General features: G+C 38.5%; 5 protein-coding genes and 1 non-coding gene across 7 annotated transcripts in view; 2 read left to right on the forward strand and 4 right to left on the reverse strand.

Annotated features, from left to right (window-relative positions):
* The first annotated feature begins 343 nt into the window (after positions 1–343).
* pxmp2 (peroxisomal membrane protein 2) lies at positions 344–3,203 on the forward strand. The gene is made up of 5 exons (XM_022757659.1): positions 344–540; positions 978–1,100; positions 1,349–1,511; positions 2,239–2,358; positions 2,459–3,203. Exons 1-5 carry the CDS (start codon positions 431–433, stop codon positions 2,525–2,527), a joined length of 585 nt encoding a protein of 194 aa, XP_022613380.1. The 5' UTR covers positions 344–430; the 3' UTR covers positions 2,528–3,203.
* On the reverse strand, positions 3,026–4,055 carry LOC111230825 (polyubiquitin-like). Its single transcript, XM_022757672.1, has 2 exons — positions 3,953–4,055; positions 3,026–3,848 (listed from the first exon to the last, which is right to left on the reverse strand). Exon 2 carries the CDS (start codon positions 3,834–3,836, stop codon positions 3,372–3,374), a length of 465 nt encoding a protein of 154 aa, XP_022613393.1. The 5' UTR covers positions 3,837–3,848; positions 3,953–4,055; the 3' UTR covers positions 3,026–3,371.
* A 4,086-nt stretch (positions 4,056–8,141) lies between these two features.
* Positions 8,142–9,183, reverse strand: LOC111229382 (polyubiquitin-like). The gene is made up of 2 exons (XM_022755702.1): positions 9,074–9,183; positions 8,142–8,969 (listed from the first exon to the last, which is right to left on the reverse strand). Exon 2 carries the CDS (start codon positions 8,955–8,957, stop codon positions 8,493–8,495), a length of 465 nt encoding a protein of 154 aa, XP_022611423.1. The 5' UTR covers positions 8,958–8,969; positions 9,074–9,183; the 3' UTR covers positions 8,142–8,492.
* Positions 9,184–10,200: 1,017 nt separating this feature from the next.
* Positions 10,201–12,562, reverse strand: gatc (glutamyl-tRNA amidotransferase subunit C). Its single transcript, XM_022755689.1, has 5 exons — positions 12,192–12,562; positions 12,036–12,086; positions 11,226–11,395; positions 10,977–11,080; positions 10,201–10,795 (listed from the first exon to the last, which is right to left on the reverse strand). Exons 1-5 carry the CDS (start codon positions 12,390–12,392, stop codon positions 10,734–10,736), a joined length of 588 nt encoding a protein of 195 aa, XP_022611410.1. The 5' UTR covers positions 12,393–12,562; the 3' UTR covers positions 10,201–10,733.
* A 391-nt stretch (positions 12,563–12,953) lies between these two features.
* Positions 12,954–13,026, forward strand: trnak-uuu. The gene has a single exon. It is a non-coding gene; the product is annotated as a tRNA-Lys (tRNA).
* A 667-nt stretch (positions 13,027–13,693) lies between these two features.
* Positions 13,694–15,622, reverse strand: part of sgsm1 (small G protein signaling modulator 1) — a 29,016-nt gene continuing 27,087 nt past the window's right edge. For both annotated transcript variants that reach the window (XM_022757607.1, XM_022757601.1), the window contains exon 25: positions 13,694–15,206. In XM_022757607.1, coding sequence (XP_022613328.1) covers positions 15,118–15,206 — 89 coding nt within the window. In that variant the 3' untranslated portion in view covers positions 13,694–15,117. The remainder of the gene's footprint in view (positions 15,207–15,622) is intronic.

Genomic DNA, 15,622 nt, shown 5'->3' on the forward strand with positions numbered 1-15,622 from the left:
TAATCACATTGAAGAAGAAAATAAAAATAAGTGATTAAAGTAGTTCAGCGGTTGTCATGTCGCTGTTATAATTTTGTATTTACCCAATAGTATTTGGGCCATTGTACAATTTGAACCGATAAAAGGAAATTTCTTTACTTTATTACAATAATAGTAAAGGTTTCTTTTTCTATGACCATGGAGATTTATTTATTTATTTATTTTTTGCAAATTAAATTTGTTTCCCACAACCCAACCACCCATTTTTTGTAAACAAGCGCATTTAATAAACGTTTCTTTGTTGGCTGTTTTGGACGTCGACGAGAAGGCGTGGCTCCATCAGTGACGCAATGACGTTCACAGGAAGACTGTGGCGGAGTTCCTTTTCAACTTCGCCCCTGTCACTTTAGTGTATAATGGTAATGTTAGTACCACAGTCACAGAAGTGACAATGCCTGTGGAGAGTTTGCCAGTCCGGGATGCGCCCATACATTTCCGTTTACTCCAGCAGTACCTGGTTCTTCTGAAGAAATACCCCATCCTCACCAAGTCTGTCACGAGGTCGGTAGCTTTGTTTGTTCACTGACTCTGCAGTCTGCTGCTTGTTTTCTGTCGCGTTTCCTCAGTTTGACAGTCAGAAATGACAAGTTCTCATTTACTGTTGGGCTGAGGAAGTCGAAGCATTGTAGTTAAGTTTATTTGGTTAATGCTAACACTTATTAATCACTTATTAATTTGTCAGTGTGGATCCTTTTGACCACACAGTGAACAGTGTTTGTTTGCGCTGACCGCAGACTGGCCCTTTGTCTCAGCACTGGCTTTAGCCAATCAGCATCTGCCTGGAGGACCTCCCCTAACAATTGACCATGTAACATTATAAAGTTTAAAACACTTTCTATTTCATCAGGGTGCCTTGTTATGAATGCACTTGTTACATATTGATAGGTGTGTGTGTGTGTGTGTGTGTGTGTGTGTGTGTGTGTCCTTGATATTTTCAGTGGCATACTCTCAGCTTTAGGAAATCTTCTGTCTCAGATTTTGGAGGCAAGAAAAAAGGCCAAACATGGAGCCCCGATCAATGAGATTGACACAGCTGGAGCTGCACGATATGCCATTTATGGGTGAGACTTTATACAGACATGTTTTTAAGGCAAGTAAATGAATGTAATGGTGCATTCAAGTTACACTACAGAGTGTGTGACAGTGTGAAATATGTCAACCATGGTGCAACATAGTTACTGTCATTGATAGCAAAGTATCTGCAGAGAACTGTTCACTGTTAAAATATTTTTTTCTTAAAATTGCCTCCCCCTCTTACATCCATTTTCAATTTCTTTGTAGTTATATTATACCTTGTTGCTCGTTACAGGTTGTTTATTACAGGACCAGTGAGCCATTACTTTTACCAGCTGATGGAGGTGTGGATGCCCACCACAGACCCGTACTGTATAATCAAACGGCTGCTGCTGGATCGGCTCGTTTTTGCCCCCGGCTTTCTACTCCTTTTCTACTTTGTTATGAACATCCTGGAGGTGGGTCATCTCAGAAACAGTCCCCCTTAATCATCTCATTAAAGATGCATCCCAGCGATTTGATATTTCACTTCCATAAAGTTGGGAGACATACAAGAGACAGATTAGGAAAAAGAGTGGCCAGAGTTGCTGCAGCAGAAGCCAAGATATCCTGACCCTCAGCACCTCATATGGGTCAGGCTGTGGGTCCGTCCCGATACCCTCACTTACGGTATTTGCGAGTACTTAATCCCAACTTGTGTTTGATGTATTTCCAGTAATTGCTACAGTGCACGTTAAGACTTTAAGTGTGTGGAAGTTTCGATGTGTGAACTTGGATTAGCCCCCAAGTTTGGGTATTTGGACAAACTCTCAATATATGCTGAATCCTACAATTCCAATAATGCATCATTTATCATTAGACACTACCTGCCTGATAAATGCCCATGTCTTTCAAACTCCATGCCCCCAGTTTGTGGCACTGGTTTTCTGTTATAATTTTTTTCTGTATTTTATAGGATGTGTAATACTCCCCATGACCAGGGTCAGGGGTAGGGCCCCTTTAAATATGATTTCCTGCCATTCATGTAATATTTCAACCTGGATATGACCATAATATTTAGTCCACTGTCTTCATGTTTATTAAACACATGCTATGAAGTCCTTTTTTTTATATATACAGTGGAGAAAGGATAAAGTGTAAAGTTGCAAAGTAGACACAACTATAACCTTTCTACTGTGTTTTCAGGCTAAAGGGTGGGAGGACTTTGAAAAGAAGATGAGAAAAAGTTACTGGACCGCTTTGAAGATGAACTGGAAAGTTTGGACTCCTTTCCAGTTCATTAATGTCAACTTTGTGCCTGTTCAGGTATGCATTTCACCAGCAGCTTGTTGAACAAACAACGAGTCACACACTGACACCACTTGTAATGTTTTTTCTCCTCTTCTGTGTGTGTTCTTGCTTTCAGTTCAGAGTGCTGTTTGCCAACTCGATCGCCTTATTCTGGTATGCCTACCTGGCATCAGTGAGGAAATGATTCTTATGAAGATGTCTTCACAGAAAACAAATCTGGAGGAAACTACTTCTTTACTGTGGCATTGTGGCAATGCTTGTGAATGCCAGAGAACTGAGATAATACAAACAGGCTGTTAAGTGTATGACTGTAAACCTGTTCCTAATCTGGACAGCAGTTTTCACATACAGTAGCTCTTCTGATTAAATCCTAACAAACCTATAAAATGAGTTTAAGCCATTATAACATGCTGCTATGATATTTTGGAAACGTGACTGTTTGTAATAATTGAACATGATTAAATGTAGTTTGTAATAAATTTATTCTTTTACAGAGCAATGCCAAAATCTCAAAGATGTTATAGTAATTCTTAAATTATATGACTGAGATAGACTCTTTTAAACATTGAAATAATGTCAGTTTTAATGATGCAATGTTAAAGTGTGCCTGTATTGTCTTTTGTGGTCTATATGGGTACAGCTCCACCCCTGAGCCCAAGAAAGGTAATGGAAATGAGAAATGTAAATTCACATTTGGGACTTTATTGTGATTTTAAAGTGTCCAGTTAACACATTTACACCATGTTGTATTTGTCAATTTAAAACTCTTTAACAATCATAACTGTATTACCAGAATACAGAATTACATAGTAAAAAAAATAAAACGTTTTGAATAAAATTAAAAGAATTATACGACATTGGTCCTGAGTTAACATTATCTTTTTTCAAAATAATAAAAATAAATAAATAAACAAGCATGTTGCTTTGTTTTCACACAATTACAATAAAGAATGTATATTAACTTTATGGTATCTTTTCCATGAATGAAAGTGTCCTCAGTCTAAAGTATTAACTGTGTCAAAGTGTCCTCAGCCTCCTCTCAGACGGAGACACAGGTCGATGGTGCTCAGAGCTTGGACTTTGTAGTCGGACAGTTTACCGCCGGACATCTCCCGGCCTTGGAAAACGAGCCTCTGCTGGCTCACCGGCACCGACTCTCTGCACTCGACCTTGCGCTTGAATTCGTCAACGGTCAAGTCAGGTTTGATATCATAGGTGCTCATCTTCCCTTTATCGTTCCTCAGGAACACCTGGATGGTGGCCGGCTCGGTCACCAGCAGCATCACCCTGGAGCCAGACCGCAGACCGTAGTGTCTGACTGTCTGTGCGTCCTCGCTGAGGTCGGTCCTCTGGCCGTTGACAAACACCAGCCTCTGCTTATAAGGGGGAACTCCGAGTTTCTGTTGGATGACTGTTTTCAGGTAGCCAACTGTGTCCTCTGGCTGCACCGTCAGGGTGTGGGTCTCACTCAGCATTGTGATGAATATATCCATGTTGAAAGTTGTCTGAAAGACAATTCAAAACATTTTAAAATAAGTTTACTGTAGAAAAACAATTTGCAATCATCACAGTGTATTTCACTACAACGTCATTAAAGAGAGCTTCCTACCTTTTGACACAGAAAACTTCAGGTCTTCAGTCGTCGACTGTTAAACAAGTGGTGATCAGTAGTTGTGCTTAAGGTCTGAATTCAGCACAGTTTATATACAGGCTGCCTCAGCTGATCAACACCGCCCCCTCATGTAAGATTCGTTTTTCCTTCGGTGCCGTAATAACTTTCGGTTTCTATTCTCCTAACATTAGTCAACTGAAACGAGGGCTTGTTTTGTTATGATCAATATTGATACTGGGCAAGCCAATGGGTTTATTACTCATTATACAGTTTTAACAAACAGGTGGGGCAGAGAATGAATAGATGTTAGTTGAACTACAGACAGCAGTAGACACAGTTATGTAAGATCAAATCAGGAATGTCTCGAAAACACTTAATCATTTCATCAGATGTCTAATTTTAGTTTATTATGGAAACAAAACAGAAAGGGAGAAAAGCTAAACAACACAAGAATGAAAACAGGGCATATGGAAAACATAATGCCAAAACATATCAAAACAATGTAGCCTACTGTCATTGCATTGAATATCCTCACTACACCCCAACACACTGCTCACTCACCATTTTTATGAACTGAAAATGAAACTGAAAAAAAATTAACCATGTTTGTCAAATGAAAATGAAAAATGAATATAATTTGCTTGTTTATTATATCTATTTTTCACAGCAGATAAGCAATTGAGGTGAAGTGACCATGGTTTTGCCTCGAAGACATCACTGCATTGCCCCTCTCGTATAAAGCTCTGAATGTGCAAGGAGAAAACATGCAGTGGGCTTCTAATTTTGTAAGGAGCTGCTGCACCTGTTGGATCATGATCCTTATGCGAGATTCACAGAATTGATTCAAAATGATTTTCTTGCTAAACCAATTTCTACTGCCCATATTCTCATGTCAATCATTGCTGATGACTACAGGGTTAACTATTCATACCATGAAGCAAAGAAACAGGAGTGCATTGAGAAGACAACAAACCAACTCCCCCGGGCCTTAAGACCTGCAGCTTCACCAAACTCCTGCTGTTTTGCAGTGAAAAAAGCGGGAACTAAGGGGGCTGCAGGTGCCCTGGCGAGAGCATAATGTTCTTAAAGTGTTGACATGGCCTAGTCTGCTCCTCCTCAGAATGATTCCTTACCTTGACCCTAACTGTTCTCACTCCTCATGCCTCAACCTAACCAATCCAACCAACCAAGACAACGATCATTAGCCAATCAGATGCAGTGAAGGGTGACACATGTCATCTCTAAGGTAGGGTTTGTAAGTTTACATCTTGCTGCTGTAGCCTTGATAGCTAATCGAAGGATACAGTCACAATAGAGGAAAAGCTTATTGCAGATTTGTTTGGCAAACCACCAGCTAAAGAAAGCACAAATGAAGTCCAGCCTTCGCAGGAGAGCAGCTCCACCACCATCATTTTTGTTTGGTTGTAATTTTTCGCAGGCATCCGCTGGAGTATCAGCGTTAGCACCACCACCATTGAGGAGTCTGCTGTTAACAGGTGTCAGGCAGGGACTGACCCATTATTGTGCAATAGGATTACTGAGTCCTTTTTTATAGACCTGGCTGCTGTAGTTGTTACTGCTGCTGCGTTTTTGGTGTGTGTGTGTGTGTGTGTAGTAGTAGTATTATTGTAGGCCTATGTTGTATTGTATGGGTTTGGGGTAAAATGCTCCTTCCACTACAGCACCTCGAACTTAAAACATCTTCCTGTGGCCGTGTGCACATAAAGTGTAGGACTGCTATATACAACATTGAATCAGAGCAGGACTGACAATGAAATTAGGCATTTTTTCACTCATGGGGAAAACAAATCAGACTCAACAACAGGTAAACACCAGTGATCCAGCCATCCATCCAGCTGCTGCTTTGTGAGCTGTATCAGTTATGACTGACAGCTACCAATCGCCACACTAAAATCTGTTATAGTGATAATGTATCATCCATTTATTGTGTAGCCTGCCAAATGATATAACAAACCAGCATAAATATGAAAACAGTCAGACTGCTGTCTTACCTTGCACCAAATGATTTTTACTCCTCTTCCTCTGCAAATACATAAAATCCAAGGCTACAGAAGACATCTTCTTTCAAATTAGTGGGCAAAATATTTACGATTTAATGCCATCCCGCCTCCTTTCCATGAATGGATCAAAAGCATTAAGATGTGAACATTATTTATGAGGAAAATTAGCCACAGCTTGTCCAGCTTTGTTTGTTAATGTGTCGTTTTATTCTGAAAATCCTGTCAGTAGCAGCCTGAGTTACAGGGACAGGACAGGTGAACGGCAGGCCCTCAGGTGAGCTCTGATGTCATAGTGAAAGCTATTGCCATAAATTCAGGAGGTGAATGAAAATCACAGGTTGAAAATTATATGGCTTGACCATGTATGGCCAATATGTGAAATTGAGGATGAAGTTGAAAACTATTGTGCAACTGCTTTAATAACAACAATCTATGCAAAGTTGCTTGTCTGCTTTTAAAGACCCTGAATGTTGTTGGATGATGTAATACGACAATTGTATGAGTCATTATTTGCTTCCTGCAGAGTGTCAGCTGGTTTCAGCCCTTAGTTTGTGTGTTTCTGTCCTACTCTCTGTGCTCACACATAATACATTTCAATAAAGCTAAATTTCCAATAAAGCTGTTATCTTTAACACGTTTTTCTGTTTCTGTTGTCAGACAACGGGAGAAGTATGAAATAGTGACTGACACACAGCCCATTAAGACGAGGCAACATGTTAATGAGCAATTCCAGACCTGGTTGCTCTCTTCTACGGAAAGTAAGTATGTCCAAAAAGTCTAGATATGTTGCTAATTTATTTATTTATTTATTTTGTTGAGAAAAGAAAACCACTAAATGGGTCTGAAAAGTCGGTAAATCAAGTGACAAAGGTGGTAACATGCCAAACACGGTTGGCAACACTGCCTGTAAATTCCCCCTGATGACAGAAACTGTTGGCTGTTTTGAAAGCACTACGGCCAATGGGGAAACACCCATCCAGTCTGGCTCTTTATACTGTATGTGTATGTGTGTGTGCACATGTGCACTGTGCATATTGAAAAAAGAGAGAGAGTGGACATTCAGTACACGACACTTTATTTTGGTTCTCCACCAAAAAAAGAAGAACCTAGCCCGTACCCTATGTTGTCCTTCAGTCTAAGTTAAGTCAACCACAATGCTAAGATGTCAGATACATATAGAAAACCTCAGGAAAGCTCCGGAGGTACACCATTTAAAACATAATTTGTATTTTACATTAAATTGCCCTCTGTTGTGTCATCTGAAGAGGAGTATGTCTTTGTTGTTTTTATTCCTTGATTGTCTTACAATTGTCTTGTTCTACATACAAACACAGGGGGAGGTGCAGGAAATGACTCAGAATTTACATCCTGGCTTCTGGTTTCATGTGTGACAGATGTGTGCAGGTTTTGTTTTCAGTGGATTTTGAGTGAGTTTCCCCAATAAAAATGTCCTACTATTAATTGCTGCTGTTTTGTCTCCTTGAGTGTCTCATAAAACAGGCTATAAACACTATGTATAGCCTACAGTTCGTGCTGACTTGTTCTTAAATGTTTTCTTACTGCACTTTACTAAATAATTCAAGTTGTTAGTGTTTCACAGTTGTTTTGGCAGGAGCCTCAATTGAAAATCCTTGTTTTCAAAGCCCTGTGTGAAACATCTCGAGGTAATTTTGTCACAACAGTGTGTGCGTTTATTTTTGCTTTCACACAAATTCAACAGAAAAAGTAAAGTCATTTTTACTTGACTTAGTGATGCACTGACCAAGTGTCCACTGGTGCTTGTGAATGCACAACAGTGAAGACTGAGATAATACAACAGAGTATCTTTCAGACAAGCTCTTCTGATTAACTCCTAACAAACCTGTATGATGAGTTTAAGCCATTTTAACATGCTGCTATTTTGGAAACCTGACTGTTTGTAATAACAGAACATTATTAAATGTAGTTTGTATTAAATGCATTGTTTTATAAACGCTGTCAGAATCTTGTATGATGTAATAAACCTTGAAATACATAATTGAGAAAGTGTCTGTGAAATATAGAAAACAATGCCACTTTTAAATATGAAATCTTAAAGTAAGCCTTATTTTGGTTGATCCTAGTGGTTTCAGTCTGGTGTGTATGGCTCCACCCCTGAGCTGAAGAAGGGCACAGGAAACATGAAGTAAATTTACATTTGGGACTTTATTAATTAATGAATTTATAACAATACCCACTTAACATAATAACAACATGTATTTATCACAATAAAATTATAGTGCATGCAGTGCTGTGACATATTTGTATTACAAAAAATACTGAATTAAGACCAAATAAAACACCATAAGTTTTGGAAATAATGGCGATATAAACATCAATTGGAATGCTTGGGCTTTTTTTAAAAAAAAAAAGTAAATATGATATTTAAGGCTACTTGGTCTCCGTTTATATTAAATAAAATAATTCACATTTCTTTCTAAAGTATTAACTGTGTCAAAGTGTCCTCAGTCTAAAGTATTAACTGTGTCAAAGTGTCCTCAGCCTCCTCTCAGACGGAGACACAGGTCGATGGTGCTCAGAGCTTGGACTTTGTAGTCGGACAGTTTACCGCCGGACATCTCCCGGCCTTGGAAAACGAGCCTCTGCTGGCTCACCGGCACCGACTCTCTGCACTCGACCTTGCGCTTGAATTCGTCAACGGTCAAGTCAGGTTTGATATCATAGGTGCTCATCTTCCCTTTATCGTTCCTCAGGAACACCTGGATGGTGGCCGGCTCGGTCACCAGCAGCATCACCCTGGAGCCAGACCGCAGACCGTAGTGGCTGACTGTCTGTGCGTCCTCGCTGAGGTCGGTCCTCTGGCCGTTGACAAACACCAGCCTCTGCTTATAAGGGGGAACTCCGAGTTTCTGGTGGATGACTGTTTTCAGGTAGCCAACTGTGTCCTCTGGCTGCACCGTCAGGGTGTAGGTCTCACTCAGCATTGTGATGAATATATCCATGTTGAAAGTTGTCTGAAAGACAATTCAAAACATTTTAAAATAAGATTACTGTAGAAAAACAATTTGCAATCATCACAGTGTATTTCACTACAGCGTCATTAAAGAGAGCTTCCTACCTTTTGACACAGAAAACTTCAAGTCTTCAGTCGTCGACTGTTAAACAAGTGTTGATCAGTAGTTGTGCTTAAGGTCTGAATTCAGCACAGTTTATATACAGGCTGCCTCAGCTGATCAACACCCGCCCCCTGTATGATGTAAGATTCGTTTTTCCTTCGGTGCCGTAATAACTTTCGGTTTCCATTCTCCTAACATTAGTCAACTGGCTTGTAATGTTATGATCAATATTGATACTGCCCCAGGGCAAGCCTATGAGTTTATTACCTCATAAAGTTTTAACAGTTTTAACAAACAGGTGGAACAAATCATGGCTATAGCCTAGGAAAGGCTATAACGGCCTGATACCCACACAAGGCTATATGATTCAAGGGGGACCTTGAACTCTGTCACAAGAACTTTCTGTGTTACCACCACATTTGCCCAGGTTCCTACAGAGACAGGCACCTGCTGGTCTTTGAAGGATCATGGGGGAATCTCAAAACAGTGAGAGTAAAACAGCATAGGAGTGATTAAATATGGTGCACATAATGAACGGAAGTCATACAGAGGGAGTGTGCCTTCTGCACCGGCAATGTAAAAAAAAATATCTAAAAATAAACAAATTAGAATCTGTTTATTCTGAGTTTACTGAGATCAAAACAGAGATCATGAGAGGGGTTGGGGGAATCGTAAGATTATAAAGGTACCTGATCTGCCATTTCAGTGACTGAGGTTATGGCAGCAAGACATACTGTGCAGTAGAAGTTTTTCTCCAAAAAAGTGGTGTAAAACCTAAAACATACACTCTTCCTTCTCTCTGAAACAATAATTAAGGATTAATCATCCATTTATTAATGTCAGATGGGCTATTTATACATTCTAAATAGATCTGTAGTTCAAAATTGGTCAAAATTGACCCAGACCAAACTGTAAAGGGACAAAATATAAACAGTACCCTAGGGGATAAATAAAGTATCTATCTATCTAAGGGTTAACATAAATACTGAGCTTCCATATTTAATGTTCACCAAACCTTTGGCACATTTAACTGTGCAATGATAACAATTTCATAATATGAATTATAACTACACTTACTTTTCTAAAAACATTTGTTACTTATGGAAACAATACAGACAGAGACGAAATATTAAGTTATTATTTTTATTCAAAAAAGAAAGAAAGAAGAAAATAAGACATGAAATCACAAATCAAAAGTATGTACTGCCATTGCATTGAATATCCTCATTACACCTTCTGCTCCAACACACTGTTGACTCAGCATTTTTATAAACTGACACTGAAACAAACCACAGGCGTCACATGAAACTGAAAAAGTAACCATCCTTTTCCTGTTCCAGAACATGTGGGACCTGCTGTATACCTGACAAAGCTTTGTGACAGATGTTTCTGGCTGCAGATAAGCAGTGAAGTGACCAAGTGTTGTCCCCATATCTGACACATACTTACAAATTGAAAAATAATATTGGCGCACCTCAGTGACTCACCTAGAAGAGGGTTTGAGTCCGACCCATGGCCCTTTGCTGCATGTCATCCCCTCTCTCTCTCTCCCCAACTTTCATGTCTCTCTCTCTCACCACGGATATAGTAAGGTATATAAAAAGCCTGAAAAAATGACTTAAACAAATGTAAATATATATCTCAAGGACAAATTCATAAATATCAGAGCTCTGAGTGTTTCAGTATAGCAGTCCTCTCTTCCCTCTTTGGTAGAGGAATATTTCCTGAATGATGAAAAGAAAAAAAAAAGAAAAAAAAAATATATATGTATTAGTTAAGAATCCTCATAGTTACAAACAAGGCATGATGAAAATGTATCTTTAATACTTTATTTGACTATCATCTCAATAATGTACAAGCAATCATTAGATCAATACTAATGTTGTATTCAGAATTTTTTCTCACCTGGTGGTGCCACAAAATATTCTTCAACTGTGTTTTTGGAGAGCTGAAGCAGTTCTTCAGCACAGTCCCCTTCCATCACTGCATCACCCCTCAGGTATAAGGCCCTGAATGAGCATGGATAAAACAAAACCACATTTATAAGATGGGATTCACAGGGGTTTAAAACTGAACTGTGGTTTTTGTTCATGTTTTATGCTATTTGGGTATAACTGTGATGAAAAAGACTGTCCATAATTGTATGGACCATACCTGTCCTCCAGAACTGAATCCATTGGTTCAGTCCCGGACGTGTCAACAACATGAAGCTGATCTGCAAATCGTATGGCTTTCTCCAAACAGGCCAGTCCCTGTTTGGTTCGGAAATCAACCAAGGCCAGTCGCTCAAGTTTGTCCACCAAGTCAGCAGGGATTTGCGCAGGCTGTAAAATACGAGGTATTGGTGAGAAGTATTATGTGTGACAGTGTCCTTCCACTTCCAATATCACTTAAAATGCCTTTAACTATAAAGAAACCATTGCAAATAGTCATTGAATCCATAAATAACATCTAATCACCAAAACCTGTAATGACTCATGCCCCACCATGTCTGACTTTTAATAATTTCTGCTGATTTAATATATGCAATTAAGTGTGTTGACAGCCCTGTGTGATTTTATATATATATATATATATGTGTGTTTCTAATCTTCTGCCACAGCTCAACAACCAAACGCTGTCTGTAAGATAGTGGCAGATATCCACTTGATTTGTCTAACTCATGTTGAAGCCTCATATTAGTGACAGATAAACCTCTGAATACATTTTTGAGTGTTTGTCCCCCATCGCTTACAATGAAAGCACATAAGAGAAATTTTAATGGCCAGCATGAACATGAGGAATCATTACAGAAAGCAAAACCTGTTTCAATGTACAAATGAGCACCTATCTATTGTTTAATACAGAGGTCAGGCATTTCCAGGATGTACTTTAAACTAATTATCTAAAGTCTGACATGAATTTCAAGGCCGGGCATTTGCCTACTTAACCCCAATCATATTCACCCAGTCTTGAGGACATTACCGGGGGAAGTCGGTCGTCTGGCACTGGCTCCCATGTTGCAACCTCTGGTACCTGCAGCGGAGACAACCAAGAAACAAGAATGCTAAGTCAGTGTTCTGCACTGGCTGCTGATAAACTGACTGCAATACAAATAACAATCACTGACGTTTAATTTACCTTTGGATTGTGTGGTTGTGAGCTGAACACACGCCTTATATTAGTGATGTTGCTCCGCGTGCAGGTGCCGCTTCTTCTGTTGATGCTTACCACGTTTATTGCCGAGTGTACATTGTTCGTTAACAGGTTAAATGAAGGTCTTATGATTTTCAGCGACACGCCACAGCATGTGCGCGTAGCAGTGAAGCTAAACACTGACATTTTCAGAGCAATTAGCTAGCCAGCTATGTCCGAGATGTAGAACAAGGTTGGTGTCACTGCCACATTTTCTTAATGTTTACTTACTCACCAGAAAGGTCAGGGCTGGGATCTAAACTGGCTTCACATGACTAGCTAAGTAACGAATCTACGGAAGCTAGCCCAGGGGAAGCGAGAGGTTTAACTTCCGCTAACTTCCTTCTTCGCAGTTGTCCCAGATAAGACTGATTCGTTTCAGTTTGATTACAATGAGTGTTTTTCTTAAATACTGGGCAGTACTGCTCTATTATATATTTAATACTTTCCTTAGCAAAATTCAGAAAAGTGTAACATACACATACTATTTGAAACATATTTGAAAGACATTGATAGCATTATGAAACTGGTGTTTCATCGAATGCCGTCGTTAGCTCAGGCGCGCTGTTGTAATAAGTGATAACGGTCGTCCTACAAATCAGTTGAAAGAGTCTTCGACAAATCAAAGAACTATAAACATCAAAATAAGTCACAGTCCTGTTGGGTGTTTTTTTTATATTCGACAACCAACCGTAGCTACCTTCGAGCGCCCGGATAGCTCAGTCGGTAGAGCATCAGACTTTTAATCTGAGGGTCCAGGGTTCAAGTCCCTGTTCGGGCGATACTGATTTTTAAATGTATGTGTCCGGATACATGTAAAAACACAGGCACTTAACTCGATGCTAACATCAGAAAGCTAAAATATTCACAATAACAATGTACACATGCTAAGTAGATATAATGTTTACAATCTTAACCATCTTTAGGATGCTAAGATTTGGTAATTGAACACAAGTTCACGTGAGGCAATTTCATTAATGTTGTTGGATGTCATTAGTTTTGCAGGTATTTTGTCAAAGTAACTAAAGTTATTCAAGTTTTTCTTGACATTATTTGTGAACCAAATTTACTGGAAAACCAAAGTCCAAGGAGCTGTTGAGACATTTCACTCAAAATCCAAAATGTGAACCCTCATGGTGACAGTAGAGGAAAAGTCAATGGTCACCAGAATCAGTAGGTTTCATCCTCTGGGGACCATGAAAATGCAAAGCAAAATGCACAATGCAAAAAGTTTTGGAAAAATAATGATAATTCCATTTTTATTTTTATTATAAGAACATATACCATTTATTTATAATGAACTCTTAGTATAGAATTTGATTGTTGTACAATACACACGTAGAACTGGCCAAAAAATAAAAAACATTAGCTTTACAAACAAAGCAGCATCTGAATGAGAAAATTAATGAATAAATAAATAAATAAATAAATACATACATACTTTGGCAAATAAATTTTACAATGAATTAAAATAGGTTTTTTTTTTTCTGACAGCAGTTAGCGTTCTCAAAGAAACACCAATATTAAATGCAATTCACCTTACCACATTCATGAAACAACACTTGAAGAACAACTGAGTGAAGTTTTAGGCAATGAATGACAAGCATGAATGTTGGTATATTTTGTATGTCCTCACAATCCTCAGATCTGCCAAAACATTGAAACAGTTTCCCTCATAACATTGGGTCATTTGCAATTAATTTTGAAAATCTGTCATACATTACCTTTCATTTTCATCTCTCTGTTGAAGTCACTCTCACACTAAAGAATGTTAATAACATGTGGAACAAGACTTTTCACTTGGTCTCCATGACTAAATATTATCACTGCCTCATCTGATCTTTCCTATTCATAGTCAAATGTAAGCTGAAATTAACATTTGATTCAACAAATGGGTGCCAGACAATACGAGACAATACAAAAATCAAGGTGGGTAAACTGCACAATGTACAAAATATACAGTGGTTCACTGGATAAAATAACTTAGGAGGACTATCAAATCAGGCTTGTTTCTTTATATAAATCTCTGCCCAGACATCCATAAGTCACTTAGATATCAGGTTATGATTCAACAAGTGTTAACATATAATCCTCATAATTTAAACACAGTTTTCTCTCAGTACAGTACAATTCACACATAACAAATAAAGACATACTATTTGGCAGTTCAAGGCAGTTCAAGAACATTGAAAACACTGTTGGATGCTAAATCACTGGCATGGCGCTGACAGCTAAATTATTCTTAACGTTGTGTGTGAAACATAACTGGAGTTTGGGTCATCAGTGAAACTTAATTTGATTTTGGGTTGTTACTACTACTTAAATAAAATTAAAAGTCTGCTTACATTCTTTCCTCATTCATGGATAGGTTCCTGGGGTATAACTTGCTGACACATCTAAAATTGAACCCTGTAGACTTTGGCTATTAAAATAATTAATATAAACTATTATCACAATGTATTTTTCTCATAAATATAGTCTCTGGTTGCATTCAGCTCTGCATTTTGGTTTGAAATGTACAACTAAAATTTCCTTCTTTATCTCAAAATATTAAGTGCACTCGGACTAAGATCAACACTTAAGGGATTTCTGACAAAAATCTGTTGGAATTAAACAGATTTTCAGTTTTGTTTGCTTTCACTTGAACATACTGACAAATATTAAGCGTAATAATCTCATACACCTGTTGACAACACAAATAACATAGTGGATACAGTCAATAAGGCTCATAGCAGCAAACTGTGGTTGTAAAGGCTTTGTGTAGTGTGTATGTGTGTGTGTCAGAGCGTGTGTGCTCATATGTATTTTACTCCTGTGCCGCTACAGCTGTTCACACGTTTTACTTGGAGGGAAAAGAAGACAAACAGCACCATCACTTGTTCTCGATCAGCATCTGCACCTTGCACACGAGATCTCTGGCCAGGGTCAAAATCTGCTTGATGTTGTGATGCTCAGCCATTTCTGAAAGACAAAAGAATAGTGAAGCAGAATATATTTCCTTAAATGTTTAGAGAACATCTGAACAGACGTGTCAGTCCGATAACTCAGCTGATGGACTTTATATGAATGTATCTATATGGAAAAAAGGCCTGCAATATTATCATTTATGCATATAGATGCATATTTCATTTTAGCCAATTTAAATAAAGCAAATCACGTTCTAACTAAAAGTTTGTGAGGTTATGATACATCCTGGGAGTTTGTAAAGTCGTATTTGAAAACAAATAAAATCAATGGGTCCAAGTAAATAATTGTACAGGACATTTTCCTACCACAAAATCCAATTGAAAGCTGTTTAAATGAAAACTAGACTATGCAGGCCACAACCCCTGAATAAGTATAGAATGTTCTTCATGCAAAAACACCCTGGTCCCAAT

This window comes from Seriola dumerili, unplaced genomic scaffold (genome assembly GCF_002260705.1).
Source record: "Seriola dumerili isolate Sdu_G_001 unplaced genomic scaffold, Sdu_1.0 BDQW01000017.1, whole genome shotgun sequence".
Taxonomy (NCBI): domain Eukaryota; kingdom Metazoa; phylum Chordata; class Actinopteri; order Carangiformes; family Carangidae; genus Seriola; species Seriola dumerili.

What these genes read in the sequence shown, in the direction of transcription:
- pxmp2 (XM_022757659.1), top strand. Translation starts at nt 431, where the DNA reads ATGCCTGTGGAGAGTTTGCCAGTCCGGGATGCGCCCATACATTTCCGT. An exon ending in GCACGATATGCCATTTATGG is followed by an intron (nt 1,101 to 1,348) that starts GTGAGACTTTAT and finishes TGCTCGTTACAG; the next exon opens with GTTGTTTATTACAGGACCAG. An exon ending in TTGTTATGAACATCCTGGAG is followed by an intron (nt 1,512 to 2,238) that starts GTGGGTCATCTC and finishes CTGTGTTTTCAG; the next exon opens with GCTAAAGGGTGGGAGGACTT.
- LOC111230825 (XM_022757672.1), bottom strand. Translation starts at nt 3,836, where the DNA reads ATGGATATATTCATCACAATGCTGAGTGAGACCCACACCCTGACGGTG.
- LOC111229382 (XM_022755702.1), bottom strand. Translation starts at nt 8,957, where the DNA reads ATGGATATATTCATCACAATGCTGAGTGAGACCTACACCCTGACGGTG.
- gatc (XM_022755689.1), bottom strand. Translation starts at nt 12,392, where the DNA reads ATGTCAGTGTTTAGCTTCACTGCTACGCGCACATGCTGTGGCGTGTCG. An exon ending in CAGACGACCGACTTCCCCCG is followed by an intron (nt 11,396 to 12,035) that starts GTAATGTCCTCA and finishes CGTATTTTACAG; the next exon opens with CCTGCGCAAATCCCTGCTGA. An exon ending in GATTCAGTTCTGGAGGACAG is followed by an intron (nt 11,081 to 11,225) that starts GTATGGTCCATA and finishes ATGCTCATTCAG; the next exon opens with GGCCTTATACCTGAGGGGTG.